The following is a 15,022-nucleotide window of genomic DNA, read 5'->3' on the forward strand; positions in this document are numbered from 1 at the left end:
ATTTCAGCCGGATTGGTGTCGGTGAAGGAGGGGTCAACCCCAGTTCCAGTATGGATCTGGAGAGACACTGGAGCTTGTCAGTCATTGATCTTAAGGAGGGTGTTAGACTTTAGTTCAGAGACCAAGCTTGGGGAAGTCAGTGTGATAAAAGGCATTGGGAAAGAGACTGAAGCAGTACCTTTGCACCAGATACACCTAAAAAGTGACTTGGTCTCCGGACCGGTCACGATAAGGGTGAGGCCCAAATTACCGACGGAAGACGTGGAGGTCTTACTCGGTCACAACCTTGCAGGTGGAGATGTGTACCCAGCAGTAAAGCTGACAAGCAAGCCTGCCAGGACTGAGGACCCGCCCATAGACTCACAGGTTTATCCCATTTGCTCAGTGACTCGGCGCATGTCCAGAAAGGCTGCCGAAGCAAATATAGATTTAGCTGAGACATTTTTAACCAGCCTTGTACCAGGAGGCGTTAGAAAGTGAGAAGAAGGAGCATAGTGGAGTGGAAGAAAGTGAGGTAGATTTATCATTAGCAAGGAAGGAATTTATACAGGCACAGGAACGAGACGAGGAGCTGATGGTTTTGACGGAGACAGCTCTCTCCGAAGCAGAAATAAAAAGGGAACCAGTGGGCTATTATGTGAAGGAGGGAGTACTGATGAGGAAGTGGAGACCAAGTACCGTGCCCGCAGATGAGGCATGGGGGGTGGTACACCAGGTGGTAGTGCCGAAAATTTATAGAGACGAGATTTTTAACCTGGCCCACAAGATACCCCTCGGTGGACATTTTGGGGTGAGGAAAACAGTCGAAAGGATTATGAAAGAGTTTTACTGGCCGAACATGAGGAAGGATATTATTGAGTATTGTAGACGTGAGCCGACACAGTTAGAGCCTATTAATATGTTAAAAAGTTACCACGATCAGAAAGCAGATCTAGTAGGCGTGATCACGAAAATTAATGGGGTTGGGGTGCCAAATGATAAGGGGAAAATCCATCTTGAAAAGATAAATATGGTGCCGACCAGATTGGAGAACTCTATTGTTTTGGCCAACTTTGCTGATAAGGTCTCTCACTTAACCCCTGAACAGAGCGAGCCGCTGATAAAGCTAATTAACTGGCATGCAGATGTATGTCCGGATGTCCCGAGGTGATGCAAGGGGACGGTACATGATGTTGCTGTCACATCAGACCAGCCTATTAAGCAACACCCCTATAGGATGAACTTGGAGAAGGGCAAGCTAGTGGAGAAAGAAATTGAACACATGCTAGCCACAGGTATTATTAGGCCATCCAAATCGGAATGGGCATCTTCCTGTGTGGTTGTCCCGGAAGCCGATGGGAGCATACGATTCTGTAAAGATTACAGAAAGGTGAACGCCATCACAAAAACTGATGCTTACCCCATCCCAAGGGTAGACGATTGCATCGATAAAGTGGGGAGAGCTAAGTACACCACAAAGATCGATTTGCTAAAACGGTACTGGTGCGTTCCTTTATCCGACTGGGCCAGAGAAATCTCAGCATTTGTCACTCCATCCAGGTTATACAAGTATAATGTTTAACCTTTTGGCATGAAGAACGCCCCAGGGACCTTCCAAAGGATGATTAATTCAGTGATAAAAAGGTTAAAGAACGCAGAAGTGTATATTGACGATTTAGTGGTCTGGAGTGACCAAGCTCTTGCCGAAGAACGCAAAGTTTGAGTGGAACGATCTTTGTCAACAAGCCTTCGAGAGTCTGAAGGTGATTCTGTGTCACCACCCTGTATTGAATGCGCCTGACTTTTCAAAACCCTTCTCCCTAGCAACAGATGTATTAACCAAATAGTTGATGACTACCTGTATATTAATGTGTATCTTATAATGTGCATTCATGCCCATAATTTTTACCCCAGTAAAAATCCTTTTAAGGGTGGGGATGTCATGTGTGACGCCACGAGACCCTGGACAAAGCAGTGTGCCCCCACAAGTGGTGGGAGTTTGGAGGACCGGTTCGCGGGAACCGATCAGAGGCTCAAAGGGTGTAAAGGTACGATCGGTGGGAACCTGGGTGTGTGTCCGCCCTTGCCTGGGTGCCGGGTTCACCACAGAAGAACGATCGTATCCGGAACGGAGAGGTCACAGTCAGTGACCACAGCGGGATTAGGAGACATCAAAAGGTCTGCCTGAAACCAACTGCGAAAACATCAAAAGGTCTGCCTGAAACCCACTGCCTCTCTCTCCCTCTCTCTCCCTAACGGTACAACAACAGCGATTACTTCGAACTGCACTAAACTGAACTCTGCTTCACTTAAGACTGATCATTTTACCCCCAGACTGCGATAGAACTTGATTGATTCCTATTACCCTATTTCTGTGTATATGTGTGTATTATCATTGCTAACCTGTTACATTTATATCCTTACGATTAGAGTACTGTATTACTTATTTCTTTAATAAAATTTTATTAGTTCCTAGTAATCGCAGACTCCAACGAGCGTTCCATTTCTGCTGGTTTAGCAACCCAGTTACGGGGTACGTAACAATACATAAAATATTTTTAAAGTATTTTTATGGAACTGCCATACATAGGGCATCAAAATAAGCACACTGCTTTAAAGTTCCCATTCCTTTAAGTTACCATAGCTAGCATTTACCAACACTCCTATAGAATTCAAGGTCTACCTCAAGCCATATTGCACTTATTGAATTAAAAGTTTAAATGGGGCAGGGGGAAAAAAATCAATACAGTGCTTTTTAGAGCTATGTTTTTGATCTCATAGACTGAAAGCTCTATGGCTTCAAGCCAAAAAAAAAGCACTTTAATGATTCTCCTTTCTGCTGGATCAGCAAATCCTTTTTTTCCCCTCTCAGGTTCAGATCAAAATAAAAACTCCAGCCAACCACTTTTGACCGTGACCAGCAGCAGTCTACGGAGGAAAAAACTAAATAGCAATTCAAGAACCATTGGGTTCAAAGGCATTCTGGGGAAAGTACAGAGACTGATTTGATAATGAATATCTGATTTTCACATTGCAACTTGAAAGTGGAAGTTTCCCTGCAATAAATCATTGTGGTAGCTCAGACAAGATGTGATACTAGAGCAGGACAATTGTCAAAGTTAAGGTTTATGTCCATTAAAGAATCGTAGACATTATCATTAACTGGAGCCTGATACCATCACTATATTAAGGAGGTACTTAAATAGGGAAAGATATATACCCAATGTGGGCAACTATGATTAACATAGACATGCAAAAAGGTTGGTAGTTATGTAAAGGGCTGAAGAGTCTGTTTCTGTGCTGCATAACTCAGTCTAGAATCAAAGTCATATATCAAAGGTTTGAGGTAATTTAACAGCATCATGGTTCCAGAGGGACAGAGAGAGCTATAAGCATGCTAAAAGAAGCTTTCATGCAAGTGTTCTAATGCTTCTCTCAACTTCACAATGAACAACTGATTGGCAAACTTCTTATCTGAACATCTCAATATTCTTTTAGGTTTTACAACTGCAGAGTTGTCAATTCACTGTCTTTATACATGCTTGAGGTTTTTGTAGGAAGTGAAGTAGAAAGCAATGCCTTATAGCAAAACAGTAACTATGACTGAGTGAACCAACAGACCAGTGAGCGAGTATTAAAACTCAAAAACAAAATCTAAACTAAAATTATGACCAAAGTGTCCTGATGGGCCAAATGATCACAACAACATATTTGTTGACAAAGAAAATGGAAGAGCCTCAGAATTATATTGGGTCAAATCAAATGGTTAAAGATCTTCAATTCTAGGAACACAAGAAAAATCAAGTACACAAATGAGGTCAAACCAGTTATGGAGACCACTTCTATCATTTACATGGGAAACACTGAATGAAATAAGAAAATCCAAATTAAATTGCACTCTTAGGCTAATCACCAACCTGTTGATTGTGGGCGAAGTGGCGAAAGAATAGGCCAGGGCTGATCATCAAATTTGATCCATTCACTGGGGACAGATGCTGTTTCCTTCATGGACACTGTGCTATGCTGATGTTGAATTGACGAAGAAGAATCATGAAATGTATTATCCTGATAATTATCATCTTCAAACAATGTACCCGAGACAGGGGAATATTTTCTGTGGTCTCCAACTGTAGGTCAAAAAGTGTATTTTCACATTGTCTGACAAGTTCTACTAATCTTATGCACAAGTAACTACATACATCAGTATACAGAGTTTAATTTTAAAAGCAATTTAAACAACTTAAACAGCCCGTAAAGTTGGCACCCAAACCAACTATTCAAGTTTAAACTTGAAGTCCAGGACAAGTGAAATGTTAGATTCACTTTGAGAAGACTACAACATCAAAAACAAGGAGGTAATACTGATGCTTTAAAAGATATTGGTCATACCACAATAAGGTATTGTGAGCAATTTTGAGCCTCTAATCTAAGAAAGGATGTGCTGGCATTGGAGAGGGTCCAGAGAAGGTTCAAAAGGATGATCAAAGGAATGAAAGGGTTAATGTATTAGGAGTGTTTGATGACTCTGACCCTGTATTCGTCAGAATTTAGTAGAATGAGGAGGGATCACATTGAAACCTATCGAATATTGAAATACCCAGGTAAAATGGACATGGAGAGGACATATCCTATAATGTGCAAGTCTAGAACTAGAGGACACATCCTCAGAACAGAGGGATGTCCCTTTAGAACAGAGCTGATGAGGAATTTCTTTAGCCAGAGGGAGGAGAATTTGTGGAATTCATTGCCACACACAGTTGTGGAGGGCAAGTCATTGGGTATACTTAGAGCAGAGCTCAGTAAATTATTGATTAGAAAGAGTGTCAAATGTTACAAGGGAAAAGGCAGAAGAATGCTGTTGAGGGAAAATAAATCAGCCAGGATGGAATGGCAGGGCAGACTCAATAGGCTAAATGTCCTAGTTTTGCTCTCATGTCTTAGGGTATAAAATTAAATGAGAGATGAAACGAACACAAACAATGTTAAAAAAAAGTCTAGTCTGTTCAGAGAATTAATTTAAGTTCACCTGACACACTGCTCATAATAGTCTAAATTTTCCTTATCACTTTATGAGTCTGATAGTGCAAGTGATAAAAATAAATATTTGCTCTATGCAATTTTGTCCCATTTAAAATCATCAATATGCACAAAATGTTATTTGGATATAGAAAATAAAAACATTCTCTACAAATTAAATATGGTATAGTGGATTCTGGTTAATTGGGACCACAACATTTTGGCCTAATTAAGCACCTGCCCCAATTAGCCAAAGTTTCATGGAAATAATTAAGGTATTAAAAAATTACAAACTACCATTTAACTGAGTGACAAATTATGTACTTAAAGGAAATACAATACAAATTAGAAAACTAGCAATGTTACTACAGTTATATAAAACTATTAGTTTCTAACAGTTATTGACAGAGGAATTCATCCAGTGTAAACTGCTACATTCATTTGACTGAAAATGATCAAAACCGGCACACCTTAATAAAATGCTTCAAATCTTTGTAACATTGAAGATGATTGTCAGTACTATCTAGTTTTTTTTTTGAAGTTCCTAATTTCTTGAAGTAGTGAAATAGTTTCATTTTCATTCTTGTCTGGTTGTCATCTCCAAGCCTGAATGCTTGAAACTGCAGTGAGTAAAAGTTCTGAATTGTCTTACTGCTTATTTCTCACCAAATATCAGTGACAAAAATTACTGCCCTTTACACACAGGCGCACACAACTGATGCTATTTAAAAACTGTTCACTCTAAGCATGGTGTTGTCAAACAGCCACACAAGTGCACGTCTGACACTAGTTAGAAACTGTTCGGCAACAGTCTCCTGCCCTAATTAAGCAGTACAGAGTCCCAAATAAGCAAAGGAAATCCTGGCTACTTTCTCAATTAGCTTTTATTCTTTAAGAGTTGTCCCAAGCAAGCAGCTGTCCTGATTAACCACTGGCCAAATTAACCAGAATCCACTGTATTTTGCTGAACTGCAGTATATTGGACGGGTGGAATTCAGGCACGCGCTCAAATAAAAGGTGCATTTTCTTTTTTTAAAAAAGAAATAGCAAGCCATTTTTAAAAAAATGAATCAAGAATCCTGGGAACAATTGCTGCATTTTTCAATGGTGCGGTTTAGGAGAGAGAACGTCGAGGGGAACGTCGACTCAGACCATGAGAGGCATGCGTCGGGCATTTTCGTGCCTTACAAGGCACAAATTGGAAGTCTGTGTGGGGTGCCACTCCTCTCACAGACACTAGAGCAATGTGTGATTAAGTGCCTTGCTCAAGGACGCAAACACGCTGCCACAGCTGAGGCTCGAACTAGCGACCTTCAGATCACTAGACAAACACATTAACCGCTTGGCCACGTGCCCAACACAAACTTGAAATAAAACAGGAATAAAATGGCACAGTTGAAATAAAGCTAAAAACTGTGCAGTGTTGATTGATAAATTTGTTTATTATAATTTAGTTTCAGTAATATGATCTGGAAAAACTATACATGTATATCCCTTTTCCTTGAAGCAAACCGATTTTACCTGAATCTCCTCCATCCACTGTGCATTGTATATCATCATTAAAGGAGACCCACGCTGACCTGTGCGTAGCTATCACATTACCAGACAACATTATTGCAATTGACACTGCAATGTTACATTGAATAATGCGATATGGCGGCGAAGTTGAAGGCTAACTTTTTTCATCCAGAACAACTTAAGCTTCCTTGGCAACTCGTTGATTTTCAAAATCATGGCACAAATTCAAAATGTCACTGTTTTAAGAGAAAACAAGTAATTAGGGTCTGTTGCGGGATGGGGGGTACCCACTCACACAAGTTAAACTTGAAATTGAAAAAGTCAAGTTACACACTTTAAAATTACATATTCAGTTTCCTCTTCTTATGTGGGCTTCAGCATAATAGTTCAGTGGGAAGCAACTGCTAAATACAATTTCAGCTGTGCACATATTGATAAGTTACTTGCTTAGCAATGTAGTTCAAGCTCACACTTTTCAAATATTTAATCAGTCAAAGATCATGGGCATACGATTTATACACATTGTTGCTTTGATAGAAGCACAGAGATTAAACAGAATACCCATCCATCACAAGAGCAAAAGCAAAAATCTCCATATGCTGAAAATCTGAAACAGGGAAAAAAAAAATAAAACTTGATAATACTCACCAGTACCAGCAGTAACAGTGGAAAGAGAAAATATTTTTAATTGTATAGTGAAGTCAGTGAAAACAAACCCTGAGTATTTCAGGAGAAATTTCAATCATTAGTTGTCTATCTGAGTCACCCTTCATGAGTAGAAATAAAAGGAGATATGGAATCACTCCAGCTCTAACCCATCTTTGCACCATAGTATTCATATGGCTAGCTTGGTTAAGTTTCTGGACCCCCAGAATGTTAGGTGCAAAGAACTCAAATAGTAATGCCACTGCATTAGAAGGATGTCACTAGGTGGTGATGCAATACAGGCTGTTTTCATCAACAGGTAGCTCAAGGGGCAGGGGTCACTTATTTAAAACAAAAGCTCTAATATTTGAACAACTCAGCTGATTAAGCAGAATCTGTGGAAACAGAAACCTGTCAACATTTTGGAATTGTCACAGGTACCTCCTCTACTGCCATAATGAAATCAAACTCAGGTTGAAGGAGCAACACCTCATATTCCATCTGGATAGCCTCCAACCTGGCAGCATGAACATCAATATTCCTAATTTACAGTAATTTCTCCCCCTCCCTTTCTCTATTCCTTATTCTGGTTCTCCTCTCACCCTTTCCTTTCTCCTAATCTGCCAATCACCTCCCTTTGGTTCCCCTCCTCCTTCCCTTTCTTCCGTGGTCCACTGTCCTTTCCTACCAGACTCCTCCTTCAGTCCTTTACCTCTTACACCTATCACTTCCCAGCTCACTTCATCTCCCTCCTCAATCCACCCGCCTTCCTCCTCACCTCATCTCACCTATCACCTGCCAGACTGTATTCCTTCCTCTCCCTCCACCACCTTGTTCTGGTTTCTACCCCCTTCCTTTCGTTTGATGAAGGGTCTTGACCTGAAACAGACTGTTTATTCCACTCCATAGATGCTGCCTGACCTGCTGAGTTCCTCCAGCATTTCGTCTGTCTTGCTCAAAATTTCTGGCATCTGGAGAATCTCTTATTCAATTATTACACAATTAGTTGCAAAACACTCGATTTAAAATCTGTCCATGAAAATGGCCAATAATGAACCAGGATCTCCTCTGGGTTTCATTTCAAAGAAGTAGCAGTTAGCAGGTTAACTGGTTATTGGAAATTTTCCCATGATTAGGCTAGCATTAAACAGACGAGTTGCTAGGTGGCGCGTGGCGCTGAACCAACGAGTCGCCAGGCGGTGTGGCTTGGGCCAGAAGGGCCTGCTCCATGCTGCATCTCTAAATTTTAAAAAAAATTTTAAAAATGAAAACAGACGACTTGGCCAAGGATACTGCCTTGAGGAACATAACTAGTAAAATATGAGCAACACACATCAAAGTTGCTGGTGAACGCAGCAACTATGACTTGTGTGCAGTCACTCTCACCTTGCCACTTCTGTTCTTTTCTGCTAATCTCTACCAAGACAGGAAGTTTTTGAATTAAAGGTGTGGAGAAATTTCAAACTGAGCACTGGGCACCCATTTATTGCAAGTTGTGCTTGGTGGCATTACGAGTAACATCCATTATCAGTTAACTGATGATTAATAGAAATTTGTTGGTATGTTATTAACTGGACTGGATTTGTCCTGCTTTGTGTAACAAGCCTACCTAGGTATTTTGGTTTACACTGTCGGATAGATGCTTATGCTGCAATGGAACTGAAACCATTTCTGTCAAGGAAAAAAGATGTCAAAAGATTGCTTCTCTGAGAACTAACCGGAATATTATATCCATTAAAAAAAACCGCAAATTGAACACTTAGGCCAAAACTGATGCGACCAGCATGCCATATAACCTTTGCACTATATATGATTACACAATCCTTGCTCAACAATATATAAAGTGTTTGAAAAATGCTGCCTGACCCGTATCAGTATATTTTTTTCCCATATACAAAATGTACGGACATTACTAAACAATATTCAAATTCAGATTTCAGATTCAAATTTATCACATGCACATTGAAACATACAGTTAACAACCAACACACCCAAGGATGTGCTGGGGCAGCTCACATAGCATACCCACAGTGCTCAGAATAACACAGAACACAACAAAAACAGAATGTACCAAGCAACAAAAGCAAAACAAACTCTGTTCCTTCCTCCCTCCCTCACACTCACACTACACACATAAACAATTCTCTAACCCCATCACAGACTGTCTCCTCTACCTCAGTAGACTTTTGGCTTCGCACACACTGGGTACTGACTTCCACAGCAGGCAAGCAGAGATTGGCAGATCATGTATTTTATGTAGCTAGGTTTCTCACTACCACTTTAGAGATTACAAAAAGGGAAATTTTGAATAGTAAACCCACAGAAACAATCCAAGTTATATGATTGTGAACTTAAAAGACTTCACAATCATATAACTTCTGTGCACAAAGACATTCCTTCAATGCTTTTAACAAAAAATAACCTTCAATGTGTAGAATGCCACGGTAGCTATTTAAAACAAATTAAATGATAAATACACTTTATAATTTAAGAAGTTACTAGGAATTCCATGCTCATTTAAGTAACAATTTGCAACAACCTAAGAACATATAGTTTTGCTACTAGAAGAAGCATGTTATGAAAATTTGGCTGAGTAGTGCTATTACAACTTCTCATTCAATGTCAGCAAGACCAAGGAGCTGATTACTGTTTCAGGAGGAGGAAACCGAAGGTCATTGAGGGATCAGAGCTGGAGAGGGTCAGCAACATCACATTCCCCACTGTCATCATTTCAGAGGATCTGTCCTGGCTCCAGCACGTAAATGCCATTACTTAGAAAACACGGCAGCACCTCTACTTTCTTAGAAGTTTGCGAAGATTCAGCAGGTCATCTAAAACTTTGACAAACTTTATGGATGTATAGTGGAGAGTATATTGACAGACTGCATCGTGGCCTGGAATGTAAACACCAATGCTCTTGAATGGAAAAAGCCTACAAAAAGTATCCACAGCCCAGTCCATCACAGGTAAAGCCCTCCCCACCATTGAGCACATTTACATGGAGCTCTGTTACAAGGAAGCAGCATCCATCACTGAAGAACCTCCCACCATCCAGGCCATGTTCTCTTCTCACTGTTGCCATCAGTAAGAAGGTACAGGAGAATCAGGACCCACATGACCAGGTTCAGGTACAGTTATTACCCCTCAACCATCAGGGTCTTGAACCAAAAGGGATAACTTCACTTGCATCATCGCTGAACTGTTCCCACAACCTTTGTCTCACTTTCAAGACTCTTCATCTCATGTTCTTGATGTCAGAATCTGAATCAGGTTTATTATCACTGGCATATGACATGGAATTTGTTAACTTAGTAGCAGCATTTCAATGCAATACATAATCTAGCAGAGAAAAGAAAGAAAAATAAAATTAAAAAATTAACAAGTAAATCAATTGTGTATATTGAATAGATTTTAAAAAACATGCAAAAACAGAAATACTGTATATTAAAAAAAAAGTGAGGTAGTGTCCAAAGTTTCCATGTCCATTTAGGAATCGGATGGCAGAGGGGAAGAAGCTGTTCCCGAGTCGCTAAGTGTGTGCCTTCAGGCTTCTGTACCTCCTACCTGATGGTAACAGTGAGGAAAGGTCATGCCCTGGGTGCTGGAGGTCCTTAATAATGGATGCTGCCTTTCTGAGACACTGCTTCCTGAAGATGTTCTGGGTACTTTGTCAGACATCCCACCTCTCCCGCAAGTTCCGGGAGTCTCCCACATATTAATAGTGGCTTCCTGATGCCCGCAAATTATATACAATGTCCTGGAAATCCATTTTTGGAGGGTGGTGGGAGGAGGACAGGGAGGGGGGGAGAGAGGGGTGGGGGAGAGGGGACGCATGTGCCATGGCAGAGTGTTCCAAAAAAAGAAAATATAAAACCTACGTCACCCCACACTAAAGTGTACCCCTGCCTAATAGGGGTCAAAAATAATGACAGTGTTGCTCACTGCACTGTTTGCAACAGTGACTTTTCTATTGCCAGTGGTGGGTTAAGACTATAAAAGACATGTTGAGGTGAGTTTAACAGGTGTCATTCGTTCATTGGCATAGCTAACATTACTTAAACTACCTGGCTAGCTGCTAAGGAGCTACTCTATTGCAGACATCCCACCTCTCCCAGAAGTTCCAGGAATCTCCCGCAAATTGATGGTGCTACCTCCCTGAAATGAGTTCTTGCAGGGTGGGATGTCTGCTTTGTCGGCTAGGTACCCAAGATGGAGCTGACTAGATTTACAACCTTCTGCAGCTTCTTTCAGTCCTGTGCAGTAGCCCCTTCCATACTAGACAGTGATGCATTCTGTCGGCATGCTCTCCATAGTACAACTGTAGAAGTTTTTGAGTGTATTTGTTGACATGCCAAATCTCTTCAAACTCCTAGTGAAGTATAGCTACTGTCTTGCCTTCTTTATAACTGGATCGATATGTTGGGACCAGGTCAGATCCTCAGAGATCTTGACACCCAGGAATTTGAAGCTGCTCACTCTCTCCACTTCTGATCCCTCTATGAGGATTGGTATGTGCTCCTTCATCTTACCCTTCCTGAAGTCCACAATCAGCTCTTTCGTCTAACTGACGTTGAGTACCAGTTTTTTGCTGCTGCACCATTCCACTAGTTGGCATATTTCACAGCTGTACACCCTCTCATCACCACCTGAGATTCTACCAACAATGGTTGTATCGTCAGCAAATTTATAGATGGTATTTGAGCTATGCCTAGTCACACAGTCATGTGTATATAGAGAGTAAATCAGTGGCCTAAGCACACACCCACGGTACGCCAGTATTGATCGTTAGTGAGGAGGATATGTTATCACCGATCCGCACAGACTGTGGTCTTCCAGTTAGGAAGTCAAAGATCCAATTGCAGAGGGAGGTACAGAGGTCCAGGTTCTGCAACTTCTCAGTCAGGATTGTGGGAATGATGGTATTAAATGTTGGGCTATAGTTGATGAACAGCATCCTGACATAGGTGTTTGTGTTGTCCAGGTGGTCTAAAGCCGTGTGGAGAGCTGTTGAGATTGAGTCTGCCATTGACCTATCGTGGCGATAGGCAAATTGCAATGGATCCAGGTCTTTGCTGAGGCAGGAGTTCAACCTAGTCATGACCAACCTCTCAAATCATTTCATCACTGTCAATGTGAGTGCTACTGGGCGATAGTCATTAAGGCAGCCCCCATTATTCTTCTTTGGCACTGATATAATTGTTGCCTTTTTGAAGCAAGTGGGAACTCCCGTCCATAGCAGTGAGAGGTCTATTGCTTATTTATTTATTTACTCCCCCCCACCCTTCTTTTTGTATTTGCATTGGTGTTGCCTTTTGCACATTTGTTGTTTGTTCATCATGTTGGGTGTGGTCTTTCATTGATTCTATTGTGTTTCTTGTATTTTCTATGAATGTCCATAAAAAAATGAATCTCAGGATTGTAAATGGAGATACATGTTCTTCGAAACTTTAAAAAATCCTCACTGTAATCTTGTATTCCTGGGAAATTACAAGTTATTTCACTTTTCGGAAATAACTGAACATTCACATCATGTTTGCTACTGCTGTATTTCATTAGTAAAGAAATAGCTGGATGTATTATATTTAACATATTATTTTTGACAAAGGAATTAAATTTCCTAATTCCTTCCTTCCATTCCACAATCTCTTTTTACCTCCTACCATCAGGCAGGAGGTAATGTAGCTTTAGTATAAGAAATTTTAGGATAGGAAACAGCTTTTTCCCCCCAGGCCATGAGAGTACAGAACTCCCTGCCACTACCAAGGTCTCATCACTTATGAAGCGCCAGTAGTGTTATAGTCTTCACTTGTGTTGTAGATGCACTTTATGCTAAATATCAATTGTCAGAAATATATTTTATGACTTGTTAATTTAGTTATTACTTTGTGTAGTGTGTGAGAGTTACATGTACTGGATTGTGCACCTTGGCTCAGAGGAATGTTGTTTCATTTGGCAGTATACATGCACAGTGAATTTCAGTTAATCGGGGCATCCGCTTATTTGGGACAACTCAGAGAACAAAAAAAAAATCAAGAAAATCGCCAGGATTCTATTTGTTTATATGAGACATTATACTATTTAATTGGAGGAAAAGGCTGTTGCCGAACAGGTTCTAACTAGCATCACTCATGTGCACCTGTGTGGCTATTAGACACCATACTGCGCGTAGAGTGAAAAGCTTTTGAAATAGCATCAGTTGCGTGTGTTTGGGTTCAAAAAGCAGCGATTCTTGTCACTGATATTTGGTGGGAAATACCCAGTACAATCATTTGGAACTGTTTTACTCACTGTGGTTTCAAGTCATCGGGCTTCAAGTTGCCAGAAACAGCTGGGAGTGAAAATGAAACAACTTCACTACGTCAACAAGTGAGGAATGATGAAGAATTTGAAGGTATCAACAATCATCTTGAATGTGCTGCATTATGGCCTGGTATGGGACACCAATGTCTTTGAGCAGAAAATCCTACAAAAAGGTATTGGATTCAGCCCAGTATATCATGGGCAAAACCCTCTCAACCATTAAGTACATCAACATGAAACGTTGCCGTAGAAAAGCAGCATCCATCATCAAAGATCCTCACCACGCAGACCATGCTCTTTTCTTGTTGCTGCCATCAGGTTGAAGGTACAGGTGCCTCAGGACTCGTACTACCGGGTTCAAGAACAAAAGAAGAGTCAACCATTAGACTCTTGAACAAAATGAACTTTTCATGCTTATTATTTATTGCTATTTATTTTTACCTGCATTTGCACAGTTTGTTTAATTAACAGTTCCTCTTCTATATATTTGCTAAGTATGCCCGCAGAAGAAGAACCTCAGGGTTGTATGTGGTGATGTGCATACTCTGATAATAAATTTTACTTTGGACTTTGTTACAATGAAAATAAAGATTTGGAGGATGCAATCATTGAAAGCATAGTATGAAGTCAGACCATTATCTGCACTAGGTGTCTGTGCTGATTTTGTTCATTGCATACACAGGATGAATTCCTCTGTTGATAACTATTAGGAACTAATACAGTTCCTAATGTTGTAATATTGGTAGTACTCCAATTTATACTGTATGTCATTTTAATACATAATGTTATTCAGTTTATACCTTTTTTTTTAAATACCCGTTTAACTATTTCCATGAAAATTCGCTAATTGGGGCAGCTGCTTAATTAGGCCAAAATGTACTGGTCCTGACATGTATTAGTTAACCAGAATCCACTGGATATGGATGAATGACGATAAACTCGAACTTCAACTTCCTTCTTCCAAAAACTCAGATTAATCTTGCAGTAAAATTCTAGAATACAACACAACTTCAAAATCAATAATAAATGTACATAGAATGAAGATCAGTGAGCAAGGAAGATACCATATGCCAAATCTAATCCAATATCAATGAATATCTTCACAACAGCCACAAATAACAGCAAAGCCAAGAAAACTTTTATTCTTTCAAGTCCTCGAGAATACAACTGAGGAAAGGAGTTCTGAATAGTAAACTCAACCCAATCAAGTTATAGTGGAGACAACTACAAACATCTGAGCAGTTGAGAGGATCAGAAATGAAAATGAGTAACTATCAAGACAAAAGATTCTGCAGATGCTGGAAATCCAAAGCAACAATACAAAAGCTAGAGGAACTCAGTATATCAGGCAACTTCTACCGAAAGGAATACAGTAAACAGTTGGTGTTTTGGGCTGAGACCCTTCATCAGGGGGGAGAAAGGGAGAAAAAGTAACTATCATTAGTTGATTCAAGCACAACACCAAGTAAACATTCTATCACTTTACACTTCAGTCAGCATTGGTTTGTTAACTAACAAAAATATATTTTACCTATTTCAATTACAGAGCAAAGATCCAAGAATC

The 15,022-nt window shown here is 40.2% G+C and overlaps 1 protein-coding gene across 5 annotated transcripts in view; it reads right to left on the reverse strand.

The window, feature by feature from the left end:
* ston2 (stonin 2) overlaps window positions 1–15,022 on the reverse strand; it is a 157,961-nt gene that overhangs the window by 127,558 nt on the left and 15,381 nt on the right. For 2 of the 5 annotated variants that reach the window (XM_063044844.1, XM_063044837.1), the window contains exon 1: window positions 3,897–4,032. Coding sequence is in view for 3 of the 5 variants with exons in the window: in XM_063044830.1 (XP_062900900.1) it covers window positions 3,897–4,106; window positions 6,517–6,607 (301 nt within the window). In the remaining 2 variants the exon portion in view is untranslated. The other 3 variants (XM_063044830.1, XM_063044823.1, XM_063044815.1) reach the window with 3 other exon arrangements.

The sequence above is a fragment of the Mobula hypostoma genome, chromosome 1 (genome assembly GCF_963921235.1).
Source record: "Mobula hypostoma chromosome 1, sMobHyp1.1, whole genome shotgun sequence".
NCBI classification, from domain to species: Eukaryota; Metazoa; Chordata; class Chondrichthyes; order Myliobatiformes; family Myliobatidae; genus Mobula; species Mobula hypostoma.